The following is a 16,984-nucleotide window of genomic DNA, read 5'->3' as shown; positions in this document are numbered from 1 at the left end:
CAGAAGAACAAAATTTGCCACCCCGAGATTATTTTAAGCTGAAAATAATCAAGGTCCAAAAAGTCTCAGAAAGAAACTTTGACCTCTTCTCTAACTGCCTGAAGAATTTAGACAGAGGGCCTATTACAGGAATATCACCAGATAATAAATATGGATGACATGTGCTGGGGAAACGCTTAGAGACCAGAGTCCACTCTGTGTTCCCTCGTCTCCACTAACAAACATTTATCAGACTTTCACTTTTCCATCTCCACATGAATTGCCTTCTATCCCCTGAAGTCCCAAATCAGTATCTCCAGCATCCTCTTTCACCTTTAGCTGAAGACAGTATTTAAGGTGAGAGCTCTGGTCATTGTGGTGAGTCACTCAGTTTTCCTGGGTCTCTCCCATGTATACATGTCACTAAACTTTTGTTTCATTTTCTTCTGTTAATCTGCCTTATATCAATTTAATTCTTAGACCACCCAGAAGAACCTAGAAGGGAACAGGAAAACGTCCTCTGACCCTACACTAACCAGGAAGCAGGAGAATGGTAGAAGTGAATGAGCTGCTATAATTTCATAATTTTGGACACCAGCAAAAGACTATATAGAGCCTTTCCAGAACAGGTCAAAGTATTTCAACCGAAGTACAGAAAAACTACTCCTAAAGACCACTAATAAGAATGGAATATCTGAAAATAAAGAGTCCCTAAATCCAGGACTGAAATGTTGATGCCAATAGAGCCAAAGGATTTCACACATTCAAGAGTCAGTGTGCTCGGCTTGACTTCCTAGATCTGGGTGTCATATACGCTTTGCCGCTTTTCCACCAACTCTAAATGCTCTTACAGATATAAAATGATCAATGAGAATAGCCACTAATATCCTTTAGTGGAAATCCTTAAAAATCAATAAAGAATACTATCAGGAAGTTCTCCCATAGCTACAATTCTCTGTTTAAAATTTAAAAGCTCTGCTATACTTCTCTGCGATGGTAAAACTGGAACAGGAAATTTTTCTTAGAGCATCTATTATTTCACACCTCCCTATTCGGTAAACAGTAGAGACAGAGTACTCACCTCCAAAGTCACAGCTCTCAGCAGTTCTGGGCTAGAATTACACAATGCTCCCACAAGCACCCCTCCAGCACTGAAAGCAGTCAGGGCTGTTAGACTTGGCTGAGAAAAGCCTTGGTCATGAAGCGTCTTAATGCAAGCTTCTAAGTCAGCAAGACCATTGAGTTTTTTAGTTAGCCGGCCATCAGCGTGCCACTGGAGGCCTAACTCACCACCTCCCCTGAAATTAAAGGGCAAGAAAGTTTTAGTGGGGAAAAAATATTAATGATATAGGTCAGGGTCAGCAAACTATAGCCTCTGGGCTAAATTTGCCCAGAGGCCTGTTTTTTATATGGGCCTTGAGCTAAGAAGGATTTTTATATTTTTAAATTAAAGGTTGGGGAAAAAAATAAATATCAACCAGGAATATGCAGTGGAGATCATATGTAGCCTGCAAAACTTAAAATGTTTACTATTTAGTTCTTCAGAGAAAAAGTTTGCCAACCCTGTTGTAGACAATCAAAACTTGATTCAACAAATATGCTTTGAGTGCCTGCTTGCTATTTACCAGGCATTATGCTAAATGCAGGCCTTAAAAATATAAACAAGTAGAAATCCTCTGTCCTGGAGGTCATAATTTTTTGGGGAAAAACAGCTACCAAGCAACACAGTCACTGCTATAACAGAAGCAGAACCAGAGCAGAGACTATCCACCTGTCTATATATGTGAGTCAGGAACATGAGTGCTTTAAGGAGATGATACCTAAGCTGAGTCTTGAAGGAAGAATGTGAGTTCCCAGAAGGGCAAAGAAAGGGATGGCATCATGGACTCAATGGACATGAGTCTGAGCAAACTCTGGGAGACAGTGAAGGACAGGGAAGCCTGGCGTGCTGCAGTCCATGGGGTCACAAAGAGTCGGACACGATGGAGAAACCGATCAACAACGAAAAGAAAGGGAAGGCATCGAGACACAGCATGTGGAAGGTCACAGAGGCTGTCATTTCAAATGATGTGGCAAAGGCTGCATGTGTAGGATGTACATGGCTGGAGAGGAGGGTGTATTTGGGGAGTGCTGACAGAAGCCACTATGAGGATAAGCCATATCATTAGGATGTTAATATGGAGGATTTGGATTTTATTGTGGAGATGGGAAAGTGGTAAAGGATTCAAACAGAAACAAAATACTTTTGTGTCTTGAAATCAGCAAAATAATACAGAAATTAGAGTGGAAAAAAGAGAGTCCATCTTAAGAAGCTATTTTAGAAAAATCCAAACTCAGGAGAATGAAATGGAAACAATAATGTAGCTAAGCACAGAGACTGGTTTATCTATTCTAAAAATTCTAAAAATCTGGTATAAAATCCTAAAAAGATACCCTTTTGCTCCTGGGATTAAATAATCCCAGACCCAGGGTTCTGCTAGTGAACCAGGTTCCACTAGCACAGGTTTAGGAGTACAAATGAGCAAATCAATGTTCGCTCCCCAGCATCTTGTTATTCTGGACATGTGATGATGCTCCAGCCCTCATATGCCACACAAAACATGACTCACCGAACATGACAATATGCTAATATCCAGCCATCGTCCACCAACACCCGCCTTTCAGGCCTGAAATTCATTTTCAAATCCATTCCATAAGCTCCATACACTTGTACCAGGAGAGGTTTCTTCTGCAAGTCCTCAGAATCCGTTTTATGGAAAACGGTCATTGGCACTAATTTTCCATCCTGGAAATGAAGATGTATTATGCAGGTAAAGAAGTCTTTTGAAACAGTTTTTTATCCCCAATTTTATGTGATGCTTATTGATGTTGAGCAGCAACTTCACTTAATTAAGACAAAAGAGTTATGGTCTCTCAAAGCCCATCAGGGTCCTTAATTTTCAGCTACTCTGCTGACACAATATTAGAGTAACTAGAAAAGATAGTAAGTAAGACCCTGGCTTAAAAATGGTTTATTAAATGTAGCTTTTCATGACAGTTAAGTAACTTTATAACGAGTTCTTCACTACTCAGTTTAACTATATTTTTTCTTTCAGGACAAACCAAAGTAACTATCAAGGTTACATATATTAGCATAGTATTCTTCCTATACCTCAGGTAACATATGGGCATTTCCTATCTTTGAATATATACAAATACATTAACTAAAGAAGTTTAAACAACTCCATTGTTGGCACTCAACTGTCAGAATTCTCAGTCACTAAAACCTGAAATCTCTTCTAACCTAACACCCACTCACATCCTCTTCATCGACCTATTTAACTTTATTCTGAAAATCTTTCAAAGTGGTTCAGGTTTTATAAATTTTAACATCTAAATTATTTTTAAGTCAAACAACTGTACCTCAGTGTAGTTCTCCGGACAGATAAAATTAAGATAGTATGAACTATACCTGATCTTCCTTTCATAGAAAAAGGGTAGAAATGTTGGTTGTCACCCTGCTTACAGAAACTAAGGAAAAAGCACTATTTTACATAAGGAAAATAATATAACTAGGCCACTCTATATTTTTTTCACTCTCATTTTGAAAACTTCACTTTGGGGCACTACTGTGTTATCAAATAAGGAAGAACTCTTCCCCTCATTATTATACTCAACTTGTTACAACAGTGTAAATGAATTTTTACCTCTCAGTAAGATTCATTGTTATAAAGAGATATAGGTGAATTTCTGTAAAATAATCCTTCCCCCTTTCTAGCGTAACTGTTTCTTTTTTGGTTGCGCTGGTCTTCCCTGTGGCATGCGGGCTTGGTTGCCCCACTGCATGTAGGATCTCAGTTCCTGACCAGAGATCAAACCCAAGTCCCGTGCATTGGAAGGTGGAATCTCAACCAGTGGACCACCAGGCAAGTCCCTGTAGCTTAACTCTTTTTAAAAAATAATTTTATTTACTTATTTTTGGCTGTGCTGGGTCTCCACTGCTGTGTGGGCTTTTCTCTAGTTGCGGGGAGCGGGGGCTACTCTCTAGTTGCGAAATGCAGGCTTCTCACTGTGGTGGCTCCTCTTGGTGTGGAGCACAGGCTCAACAGTTGTGGCACATGGGCTTGGCTGCTCTGTGGCATGTGGGATATTCCTGGACCAGGGATCGAACCTGTGTCTCATGCATTGACTGGTGCATTCTTTACCACTGAGCCACCAGGGTAGCCCCCTAGCTTAACTCTTGATCATTCTAGAGACAATACTTCCTCAGAGAAGCTTTCCCCATTTCTGCAGATGAGGTAAGTTCCTTTTACCATATGTTTCCACTGTCCTCAGTACATCTTCCTTTGCAGCAATCAGTACATTAGTAATTACTTCTTCAAAATCTTGCATCTTCCCCACTAGATTTAATATCCACAAGGGCAGGGACTAGCTTAGTTTGCTTCACTCTAATTGCTTATTACCTTCAAAATTTTTGCCATAATGACACACAAACTATTTTTTTTTTAAATCAACTTTTAATATTTAAATATACACAATACACAATATCAAGGGCTTGCTAAGCTGGTTAAAGGGCTTTTCAGGTGGTGCTAGTGGTAAAGAACCCACCTGTCAATGCAGGAGATGTAAGAGACATGGGTTCAATCCCTGGAGGAGGGAAGATCTCCTGGAGGAGGGCATGGCAACCCACTCCAGCATTCTTACCTGGAGAATGCCATGGACAGAGGAGCTTGGTGGGCCACAGTCCATACGGCTGCAAAGAGTTCAACATGACTGAAGTGACTTAGCACGTACGCTCGTTATAAATTTTCTAATCCATGTTTAAAAAATTGCATGAGTATTCAAGTTTAAAGAAAAGTCCATTTACTTCCTAAAATGATTTGAGTCTTGCAGTGGAATGTGAGATCCACTTTACTAAACGGTGATAATGTAGTCTCATCGGGGCATTAATAATTAACAAACAGAATCTTTTCAGTAAATGGTGGGGCTGACAGTGAGGATCACAAAGACTTACCTTGCTTTTGGCTTCCATACGTAAAACACGACTAGTCTTTGTTATTGGGTCTTCATGCCCAGTTTCCTCAAACAGTTTGCCTTCTGCAAACTTGTATGTATAATATTTCGGGGGACGTATTGGAGAACACAGCTGAAAGGGGCAGTTCTTTGGGTCTGAATTTGTATCTATTATGAATCCACAGGCCCAAGGCGGGAGCTAAAGAAATGGAACAGTTAGCTGTACTCTTTATTGAGACACTAAGTATTATTAATTAAATTTCTGGGTCTGCTCCAAACAAGATGATGTAGATATCAAATTTATTTTTATCCACTTTCATCTAATGCCTCATTTAAGGATTACTTCAGTACAACAAAAAAAATAATGACCAATAAAAATAAGAAAAAAGTACAGGAAAATGGTTTATCATGATTCTAGAGTGACTTAAAATCTCCTTTAATAAAAAAAGCTTATCTGGGGATATATAAACTTGGGCAATGAAACAACAAAAAGATTAAGAATAACAGCCAGTCAAGTAGGAATTCCAGAACCCAAAGATATCTTCAAGGTCTCTCTTCTCATAGAACATGAGATCTCTCACTTGTGGGTTTAGTAATTTACCCAGCAGCCCTCACTCCACTGCCTGGACCGCCCCAGGGACGACAGTCATTATTCCAGGACTACGAACTAGCTCAGCAGCACTAAAGCATTTACAATTTGTTTTTAACTTTAGCCCCCAGGCTAACCATTGTGCAGAACAAAACCTTTCCCGCACACCTACTCTGAGAGACTCACTGCTATTATGATTAAGATTGTTAACTTTGAGAAAAAAGGAAAAGAAATCAAAATTTATTCTCTCCGAGCAGCAGGGTCCAGCCTCAAGCCTTCCACTAACATCCCTCTTCCACCTTTTAAAAGAACTCTAGTAAGCAGGCTGACGGTATGTTAGAAATGGCACTGAGAGTCAGAATATTTCAAAGAAAATTGCCTTTCTTTTCCTGAGTAATTGTAGAAAGAGCAAATTCCTTAGAAAATCAGAGGTCTTGGCACAGCAACGTCACTGGTGGGCACTATTCAGAGAGGATAGATGGGGGATGTGTGCATAAAGAGTGTATATTTAACCTGTAGAAACTATGGTCAAAGAGCTTAGGTTCACAGAGAAAATTTCTTGTAATTAATCCAAAGAATCCACTGCTGTCAAGCACTACAGACATATATTTGCATTGTCTTTCTAGAAGAGTCCCTAATTTATTCGCTTCAGACTGTGGATTATTTTCAAGGATAATTTGTTTATTTAAATATTATCTATTTATAATGTATACAACCATAACTAGAAAGAAAAATGTAATCATGAAAGTTAAAAATCATTTTTGTTTTAGAACATTTATACAGCCTTTTAAGACACCAGACATTACGTTTGATAATTTGACTTCATGAAGTAGATAGAAAATTCTGGCCGTTTTATTTAGGTTCTCATTCTTTCTTATTTATTTCTGGAGAAGGAAATGGCAACCCACTCCAGTACTCTTGCCTGGAAAATCCAATGCATGGAAGAGCCTGGTAGGCTACAGTCTATGGGGTTGCAAAGAGTCGGACACGACTGAGTGACTTCACTTACTTACTAGATGTTGTTTGGTAGCTCAGTCATGTCCGACTCTTTGCGACCTCATGGACTGTGGCACGCCAGGCTTCCCTGTCCTTCACCATCTCCCGGAGCTTGCTCAAACTCATGTCTATTGAATCAGTGATGCCATCCAATCATCTCATCCTCCATGGTCCCCTTTTCCTCCTGCCTTCAAACTTTCCCAGCATCAAATTCTTTTCCAATGAGTCAGTTCTTCATATCAGGTGGCCAAAGTACTGGAGCTTCAGCTTCAGCATCAGTCCCTCCAATGAATATTCAGAATTGATTTCCTTTAGGATGGACTGGTAGGATCTCCTTGCAGTTCAACGGACTCTCAAAAGTCTTCTCCAACACCACAGTTCAAAAGCATCAATTTTTCTGCACTCAGCCTTCTTTATGGTCCAACTTTCACATTCATACATGACTACTGGAAAAACCATAACTTTGACTATCCAGACCTTTATTGGCAAAGTAATGTCTCTGCTTTTTAATACACTAAGTTTGTCAAGCTTTTCTTCCAAGGAGCAAGCATCTTTTAATTTCATGGCTGCAGTCACCATCCACAGTGATTTTGGAGCCCAGGAAAATAAAGTCTCTCACTGTTTACATTGTTTCCCCATATATATGCCATCTGGTCCCATCACTTCATGGGAAATATATGGTAAACAGTGGAAACAGTGTCAGACTTTATTTTTCTGGGCTCCAAAATCACTGCAGATGGTGACTGCAGCCATGAAATTAAAAGACACTTACTCCTTGGAAGGAAAGTTATGACCAACCTAGATAGCATATTCAAAAGCAGAGACATTACTTTGCCAACAAAGGTTCGTCTAGTCAAGGCTATGGTTTTTCCTGTGGTCACATATGGATGTGAGAGTTGGACTGTGAAAAAGGCTGAGCGCCGAAGAATTGATGCTTTTGAACTGTGGTGTTGGAGAAGACTCTTGAAGTCCCTTGGACTGCAAGGAGATCCAACCAGTCCATTCTGAAGATCAGCCCTGGGATTTCTTTGGAAGGAATGATGCTAAAGCTGAAACTCCAGTACTTTGGCCACCTCATGCGAAGAGTTGACTCATTGGAAAAGACGCTGATGCTGGGAGGGATTGGGGGCAGAAGGAGAAGGGGACGACAGAGGATGAGATGGCTGGATGGCATCACTGACTTGATGGATGTGAGTCTGGGTGAACTCCGGGAGTTGGTGATGGACAGGGAGGCCTGGCGTGCTGCAATTCATGGGGTTGCAAAGAGTCAGACACGACTGAGCGACTGAACTGAACTGAACTGATGGGACTGGATGCCATGATCTTTTTTTTTGAATGTTGAGTTGTAAGCCAGCTTTTTCACTCTCATCTTTCACCTTCATCAAGAGGCTCTTTAGTTCTTCTTCGCTTTCTGCCATAAAGGTGGTGTCATCTGCGTATCTGAGGTCATTGATATTTCCCCCGGCAACCTTGATTCCAGCTTGTGTTTCATCTAGCCTGACATTTCGCATGATGTACTCTCAAAAAAGTTAAATAAGCAGGGTGACAATATACAGTTTTGATGTATTCCTTTCCCAATTCAGAACTAATCTATTGTTCCATGTCTGGTTCTGTTGCTTCTTGACCTGCATACAGGTTTCTCAGGAGGCAGGATAAGGTGGTCTGGTATTTCCATCTCTTTAAGAATTTTCCACAGTTTGTTGTGATCCACACAGTCAAAGGCTTTAGCACAGTCAATGAAGCAGATGTTTTTCTGGGACTCTCTTGCTTTTTCTATGATCCGTCAGATGTTGGCAATTTGATCTCTGGTTCCTCTGCCTTTTCTGAATCCAACTTGAATATTTGGAAGTTCTCAGTTCACATCCTGTTGAAATCTAGCTTGGAGAATTTGATCATTACTTCACTAGCATGTGAAATGAATGCAATTGTGCGGTAGTTTGAACATTCTTTGGCATTGCCCTTCTTTGGGAATGGAATGAAAACTGACCTTTTCCAGTCCTGTGGCCACTGCTGAGTTTTCCAGATTTGCTGGCATACTGAGTGCAGCACTTCACCAGCATCATCTTCCATGATTTGAAATAGCTCAACTGGAATTCCATCACTTCCACTGGCTTTGTTCGTAGTGATGCTTCCTAAGGCCCACTTGATTTCACATTCCAGGATGTCTGGCTCTAGGTGAGTGATCACACCATTGTGGTTATCTGGGTCATTAAGATCTTTCTTGTATAGTTCTTCTGTGTATTCTTGCCACCTCGTCTTAATATCTTCTGCTTCTGTTAGGTCCATACTGTTTCTGTCCTTTATTGTGCCCGTTTTTGCATGAAATGTTTCCTTGGTATCTCTAATTTTCTTGAAGAGATCTCTAGTCTAGATTTCTATGCCACTATAACAATCTCAAAACTAACCTCCATACCCCTCATCTCTTGGTGCTTCGGTGTACTCTAACAAGGCTGCCAGATAACCTTGTGAAGTATAGTATGACTCCTTAAATTATTCCCCTGCCTTCAAACTTCAAAATTTCCCCTCTTCTTAATTTACGCATAAATTCATCACGTTGACAGTCAAAGAATGTCAAATCGTAGCTTCATCCCCTACTAATTTGTTCTGCTTAAATAAAAGTGATTTATTAGCAGTTTCCTGAATATTTTCCTAACTTCTCCAGCTTAGAGCTTCATTTGATGGACTTTCTCATCATAGAATACTATTCCTTTCCCTACCCAACAAAACCCTATCTATCTTCTTTGGTTATCTCAAATTCTACTACCCCCTAAAGTTTTCTTGGGCCCTCCGGGCCTCATGGCACATTTTATGTTTTTGATGCCACTTATTTAAACCTATCCTATACTTAATCTTTGTGTACAAGTCTAATCTCATGATAAATGGTATTCTCCTAAGGCCAGGTATTTTGACCTACTATCTTTCCATTCCAGAGAGCCCAATACAGAACTCTGCACATAAAAATTTAATACATATCCAGTGAATTTACTTGAATTGCATTTTAGCAAAAATTGTCATAATATTATAGATAGGGAGATACAAATGGCCTGTTTGCTGGTCATACAACTCTTTCCACACCAAGCAAAACAGAGGCCTCTCTTCTTCCCTTTAGTGCATGTTACCTTAATTCACATATTAATGCTGCTGTAAAACTGGGCGATAATGTTACCATTCACAGTTTTATAAAATTGGCAAAGAGATGAAACAGACACAAACAAGTGTGGCCGAAACACTGTAGCAGAAACACCAGAGGCATGATAACTATCTGGGATGGGAGAAGGAGGTAGTGGTTAGGCTCCAGCTGCCAAGCTGGCCTGAGTTATGACTATATCTAAGGTTGTAGAGATACATGATACAGAGATATGTAGCAAGAGAAATACAATGGCACTTAACTCTACTTCTGAAGTTCATCCTATACAGCAGGATTTTTCAGTGCACTAAAAGCAAAGACTTCTAAAAGTAATTCCAAAATAAACCTCCTAAACCTGATGAAGACCCACTATACTAAATTCTATTTAATTTCTAAGAAAAAGTACATTGCTGTTATTCAAAATTTGATGTTAATACGGCATTATTCTGATTTAACAGTATTATCTTTTGAAAATTAAACATACCTTTAGAGACCGAACTGAATCGTCAGCCAGACCAATCACGTTAACATAAAGTAAATTGCTATGCTTCAGGAAGAGAACACAATGATCCTTAAACATGTCCAAGTCTACAACTTTGGTATTTCTCTTCATCGTGAAAAACAAATCCCAATTCATAATAGCAGGGGTATCAGCTGCTGTTCTCATTAGCTGTGTGGAACAAAATTAGAAGAGATCTAGGTATGAGAAATGATGACTACAGCATCCAGAGATGAAACCACTGAAAACCAGCCCTTATTAGTCTGCACTGTTTATGAAGACCTGAAGGAACTTAACTCTGCATCAGGGTTAAGTGTGAACATCACCTTATGAATGAGCCCTGGCTAGCCTGCTGGGTGGGTATGATGCAGTGCTTAGCTGATGGTCAAGCACCGAGAGCCAGTGGGGCCTCAGTGAGACCTCGGCTCCTTGACTGTTGGGGCCATCACTGAGCCTAGCTGAGACCAGCAGAGGAACTGCCTGAGATCAGTCCAAACTGATCTCAAAACCTTGTTTATAAAAGTTTGAAAAGTTTGTTAAGCCACTAAGTTTGGCTTTGATGACTAATATTATTTAGGATAGGGAATATTTTCCTTTGCTAACCTTTTTGGGTATAGCAAAATATGAAGAGGTATATTAGCTCTGAGGGAAGAGAAATGAGGGATTGGTTATACACATCAGTTTTTAATGACCCAAATCTTATGAAACAATAAACTCTTAGAGCAAGAAATGTTGATATTACTGTAACACTTCCTAACAGCCTAAATGGGAACCACGAAAATACAGGATTTACCTTGAATTCTGTAGGCTCGCCAACGTTAGTGAGAATGTATAACTCATCATCTCTATGTTCCACATAGTAAAGGACCCCATGGATTCGCTTCTGGATAAGTACTGGTGGGTCCCAAGGGCTCAGGCCATCTATCAACCACACCTCAGAAGTGGTCTTGCTCATGATATTCATGGTGAGAAAACGACTGTCTTTTGTAAGATAAAGGAAGACAAAAAAACTATGCAGAAAAAAGAGAGGGAGCGAGAGAGGAAAAATCCAATAAATTTCAAATGTAAGCTATCATTGCTAATGACAATTTCTCACTGGTATTGAGTATATATATTAATTTCTAATGCACACAGAAAAGAAAAACTCCTTAGTGAAATACTGCTTGTAAAAACTGGCTATTATGTTTTCTCATTTCCTCTGCAAAGGCATTCAAAATAATTTTTCTCTAACATTTTATTATGAATATTTTTTAAAACCCACCACCAAGATTCTATACCTGCTAACATTTTGCTGTATTTCCTTTATCACATATTTATGTAGCTTGCAATCCATCTTTAAAAAAAAATGCATTTCAAGGTAAACTACAGATATCATTTAACACTCAATTACATTAATAGATTACAGGGGTTTTTGCTGAGAAGAGGAAATAAACTTCCTGGAGAAGATATGTAATTGTAGGGAAGAAAAGAGACAGAGTTTTCTTTGGTTTTCCTTTGAATGCATGTTGGATATCCTTTTTTCCTACTCTCCCAGTTTTTATAACAAAACAAGTAACAGGAATAAAAACCCTCACAATCTCACTAAACTAACACATTTTTTAAAGTTTAATCTTTCTGTTTTTCCTTCCAGGGCTTATCTGTATTTTATACATGTCTTTAAATAGTTATAATTAAAATAGAGATGCAATTTTGGGTTCTGCATTTCTTACTACACATATTATCATCTTTCCCCACATTAGTTATACAGTTTATGATCATTATTTTTAATGGCTTCCTAATATCCTATTATTAAGTTGAATTATCATAATTCTTAAAAACTTAGCTATTTCATTGTAATAAATATAAAAGGGAACATATCATGAAGATAGTTTCCTTCTCCATAACTTTTATAATTATTTCCTTAGGATAAATTCTTAGTAATAGAAATACTATTTTAATGATTAAGAGTATTTTTATGACTCCATAAATCAAAGACTATCCCAAGAGCTACTAATTCATATTGACACACTGGATGCCTTTAAATATTGCATCTACATTTCCTTATTATAAAAGTAATTTATACTGAAAATACTAAGAAATATAAAGACAGATGGTAAGTTTTAGTTGCAAGACAGAGAATAGTCTATAATCAAAGTCATTGGTATAATGTAATAAATTACTAGGGTAAACTGTCATTTCTAAAAGACAATCTTGACAAATGACACATAAAATAGTGGGATCATAGGAATAGTTCTAGTAAATTCTCATTAATAGACTCATCAGAAAAAAATGCAGTGACAGTGTTACTGGATCAAGAGTATTAGTTCTATAATTAGAACTAATTATAAATAATTATAATTATTTATATTTATCTATAATTAGAACTAATTATAAATAAAATTTGTAATTAGAACTAATTATAAATAAAAGAGTAATTTCTCCAGGCCTCAAGTTCTTTATATGAACTTGGGGTTGTACAAGATTTTCTTTAAGGTTCTTGTCATGTCTGAGATTTTATTAAGTGAAGGGTTAATTTTCTTGTTTGGGGTATCAATTTTACACTCATAGATTGGTTTTTAAAGCTCATTTTTTTTCGTCTTGCAAAATCTGTTGAGACATTGTCCAAATCATACTGTTAAATGATGTATAAGGTGACAGGACCCTGGTGTTAAGAAATAATTTGTTTCTTATAAATCATTTGGAAAAGTACATCTGGGTAAGAGTTAAGGAACTTTGCCAGATAAATTTATTATCATTTCCTTCCCAGCCTGGTTAAGTGGTAATATGAGGTATAAGTCCTGAAGCAAAAAGAATTAGCTTTAAGGAGGAATTACCAGATTATTGGGGAAAGTAAAATTTAAAGACCAAAGTATATCATGGCTCAAAGCAAAGCAATTTAAATTTTAGATAATCTACATGAAATAAGTAGTGAATACTGTGTAACTGATATGGTTAATCTAGTTATGGCCTACAAGAGGTTCATAAGTGCTGCATGGCAATGCTATTTAAGTGTTAAACTAAGAACTCTTCTCGTGTCAGTACAGAGAGGATGTTAGTAATTCAGCACCTATAGTCTAATGATATATCTGTGTTCACTCTGAAGTTTGAATATAACTAGTTTCCAATTTTGAATCTAAATCACTTATAAAAGAATGCTTTGCTCACCTTAGCCTTATTATATCTGATTCCAGCCAAAATCAATGTTTTAACTCAACCAAGAGCAGCACTTTAGATAACCAGAGAAATACGCTGAAAATAAAGCCTTAATTGAATTGTTCTAGTACCTTGGGTCTTTTTCTGTGTAAAAACGTTCATTACGTTTGTTATCACCAAAAGTGGCTCGATATACATCATGACAGCGAAGGTTCCTCTGGAAGGTGTAGAATAAAACATCTTCATCTTCTTCATCTTTTACCCATTCTAAAAGAAAATAATTAAAGAATTATACATAGCCACCTATTTATAGTTAAAAAGAAAAAGGCACAGTGCATTCTGAGTGTCAAACAGAAGAGATGTGTAAGTTTATCTCTGGCAATCTAACACAGGTTTGATTATATCTAACCCTGTATTTCCAAAGAAAAAGATACTACTACATCAATTCTAAGTTTTGTAGTTATCAGTTTCAAGGCACTCAAGTTTCTAAATAAGAGTTGAACATTCAATATTTAGGAAAGACTTTGGTAGACTGCTTTCAGCAGATCGATTATGTTTAAATTTCACGCTCTTGTGCTTAGACATTTGGTCGTGTCCGACTCTTTGTAACCCCATGGACTACAGCCTACCAGGCTCCTCTGTCCATGGGATTCTCCAGACAAGAATACTGGAGTGGGTTGTCCTGTCTTCCTCCAGGGGATCTTCCCAACTCAGGGATCAAACCCAGGTCTCTCGCACTGCAGGTGGTTTCTTTACCATCTGAGACACCTGGGAAGCCCATATTTAAGTTTGCAGAAATACTGGATCACTTCCTCTCATGCCTAAATGTTTTTGTATGTTTTCAAGTGACAGTTTATCTCAAACTAAGCTTTAAACAAAAAATCTTATTTTTTTAATTGGTGGAAAATTGCTTTATAATTTTGTGTTGGTTTCTGCTATATAACAACACGAATCAGTCACATGCTGGTGTTTTCTAGATCCTACCAGAAGCTGTAAATTAAAGTATTCATACAATTACGTCATGACTGCCACCTGGCTGACAGTGACTGAAAGACATCATTGTTATATGCATTCTGATTTTAGAGGTTAAAATGTACAAGAGGTATGTCTTAGAAAAAATTCGATAGGATATAATTTTAACTCATTGTAAAAGCATTTCTTTACTAAACAATGGGGAAATTTATGGCAGAAAATGAAAGGGAGGATAAAGTCTGTATATGTAATCACACAGTGATAAATGATAAAATTTAAAGTTGGCTGTATTGGTAAAAATATCATAACTTTAATGATGAATAAGTTCAGGGAATCCCCTGGTCATCCAGTCATTAGGACTCGGCGCTTTCACTGCCAGGGTGCGGTTCAATCCCTAGTCAGGGAACTAAGATCCCGCAAGGTGTGTGGTTGAAAAAACAAACAAAAAGTAAATTCATCTTGTTCTAGAGTTCCTTGGTAGAGACCCCAGGGCAATCTGCTACAATGGCTGGACAAGATGATGTGAAATTAAAAAAATACCCCAGCCTAAAGTTGAATAAAATATTAAGATGTAATTTATATGCAAACATGTACTCTAAGTAATAGCAAAGAATATTATTACTGACACATTACTGATAAGGAGCCTGGTGGGCTACAGTCTACAGGGTTGCAAAGAGTTGGACATGACTGAAGTGACTTAGCATGCATGCCCTGATATATATTACTGATACATTAACATGCACTGTGCAACCTAGACTCTGATTATAATACTTTTAAAAACATGGACATGAATTTGGATATTTAACTCAAGAAGGGAAGGTCTCCTGGTTAAGAGGCACAGAGGAAGGTATGGAGTCCACAGGGATAAACAGATCAGGCATTCATCTTCTGATTCATTCATGTGGGCAAATAAAAGTGTCTCAAAAGTGTAGACAATTCTCTTGCTGTTGCCTTTTCAATGTTTTAGTTGGTGTCTTACCAAAACTAGACACGTTTGGGAAAGAAGCTTCCATTACAGGCTGATCACTGAGCTTCACAACTATACAGGTAGATGCTTCAGAATCCTCAGTTCTTATCTTGGCAGCTACATATTTTTCATCAGGAGCAACTCTGATACAGTCAATGAAGGGCTGCTCTAATTTAAGTTCCTCCAAATTGAACAAAACTTCATAGTTATCATTGTCTGCTGCATAAAGAAAAAAGTAGACGAGATAATTCCATAAGATATACTTACAATTTTTTACACTATATTTCAGTGTTTTAGAGTAGCATTCCCCTTCTTTAAGATGCTACATTATGGCTTCCTTCAGCATTGACAGTAGCTTGATGTGTGTAGAAAATGGCATTTGTTATTTAATATTACAATATCCTATTCAGTATTACTCTATGCATCAGCCTATGTGATGTTACTTGATACAGTTAGTCTAATATTTATAGACCATATAGAACCTTTTAGAAAAGTAAGAAACTGTAAGTGACACTGAGTAATCTATGTTGTGCCTAGCATAGTAACTGGGATTTGGTAGATGCTCAAAAAATGCTGGTTCTCACCTCCATTCTCTCTGCCAAAGCTTCTGAGAGTTAAGTATTAATTCTAGCTTAGGCAAACCCAGATATTAAAAGCTAGTCATTTAAAATAAAGATAAAAATCAAAACCTATTTTTTATATCTTTGAAAACCAATACCAGCCTTTCAGGCAGCATGTACAGGGGGTGAGTAGGTACCAATCACTGGCCCTTCTGTCCTGGGAGTACACACGGACCAGCACACCCCATATCAAGGGGATAAGGGCCACATATGTTAGGGAAGAAGCAGCGAGCATACAAACTAAAAGCAGCCCTTAATTTCTGACAAGATAGAGTAGGAGAAGGACTTGAGTTCACTTCCTCTCAAGAAAACACCAAATCACAACTAACTGTTGAACAACCACTGACTAAAAAGACTGGAACCTATCAAAAAAGCATACTTTATATCCAAAGACAAAGAAGAAGCTACAATGAGACAGTCGGGTGGGGGTGGGGGAACGCTTTCATGATAAAATCAAATCCCAACCACTGGGTGGGCAAGCCACAAACTGGAAAAATAATTATATTACAAAGGCTCTCCCACAGGAGTGAGTGTTCCAAGTCCCATGGCAGGCTCCCCAGCCTGAGAGGTTGGCATTGGAAGGAGCCTCCAGAGCATTTGGCTTTGAAAGCCAGTGGGGGCCTGAACAAACAATAAATGCTGGAAGGTGTGTGGAGAAAAAGGAACCCTCCTACACTGTTCATGGGAATGTAAATTGGTACAACCACTACAGAGAACAGAACGGAGGTTCCTTAAAAAACAAAAAACAGAACTACCATATGATCCAGCAATCCTCTTGGGCATATATCCAGAGAAAACCATAATTCAAAAAGATACATGAACCCGTGTTCACTGCAGTGCTCTTTATAATACCCGAGACTCAAAGAAACCTAAATGGCCAGTGACAGAGGAATGGATAAAGATGTACAGATATAGATACACAATGGAATATTACTTGGCCACCAAAAAGAATGACACAATGCCATTTGCAGCGACATGGAAGGACCTAAAGATTGTCATACTAAGTCAGTCAGATAGAAAAAGAGAAGTTTCATATTATATCACTTAATATGTGGAATCTAAAAAAAAATGATACAAAGAAACTTATTTGCAAAAGATAAACACACTCACA

At 38.1% G+C, this 16,984-nt stretch overlaps 1 protein-coding gene across 9 annotated transcripts in view; it reads right to left on the bottom strand.

The window, feature by feature from the left end:
* Positions 1 to 16,984, bottom strand: part of PREPL (prolyl endopeptidase like) — a 38,249-nt gene that overhangs the window by 7,249 nt on the left and 14,016 nt on the right. For 5 of the 9 annotated variants that reach the window (XM_086327163.1, XM_086327168.1, XM_086327166.1 and 2 more), the window contains 7 exons: positions 15,266 to 15,472; positions 13,446 to 13,581; positions 10,976 to 11,192; positions 10,168 to 10,353; positions 4,973 to 5,170; positions 2,589 to 2,764; positions 1,061 to 1,277 (listed from right to left, as the gene is read on the bottom strand). In XM_086327163.1, the coding sequence (XP_086183289.1) occupies positions 1,061 to 1,277; positions 2,589 to 2,764; positions 4,973 to 5,170; positions 10,168 to 10,353; positions 10,976 to 11,192; positions 13,446 to 13,581; positions 15,266 to 15,472 (1,337 nt within the window). The remainder of the gene's footprint in view (positions 1 to 1,060; positions 1,278 to 2,588; positions 2,765 to 4,972; positions 5,171 to 10,167; positions 10,354 to 10,975; positions 11,193 to 13,445; positions 13,582 to 15,265; positions 15,473 to 16,984) is intronic. The other 4 variants (XM_086327165.1, XM_086327171.1, XM_086327170.1 and 1 more) reach the window with 1 other exon arrangement.

Source organism: Bos grunniens, chromosome 11 (assembly GCF_055505025.1).
Source record: "Bos grunniens cultivar Pamir isolate PY7600 chromosome 11, Bosgru_T2T1.0, whole genome shotgun sequence".
Taxonomy (NCBI): domain Eukaryota; kingdom Metazoa; phylum Chordata; class Mammalia; order Artiodactyla; family Bovidae; genus Bos; species Bos grunniens.
Note: the sequence above shows the minus strand (reverse complement) of the source record. Positions and strands in the feature narration are given on the sequence as shown.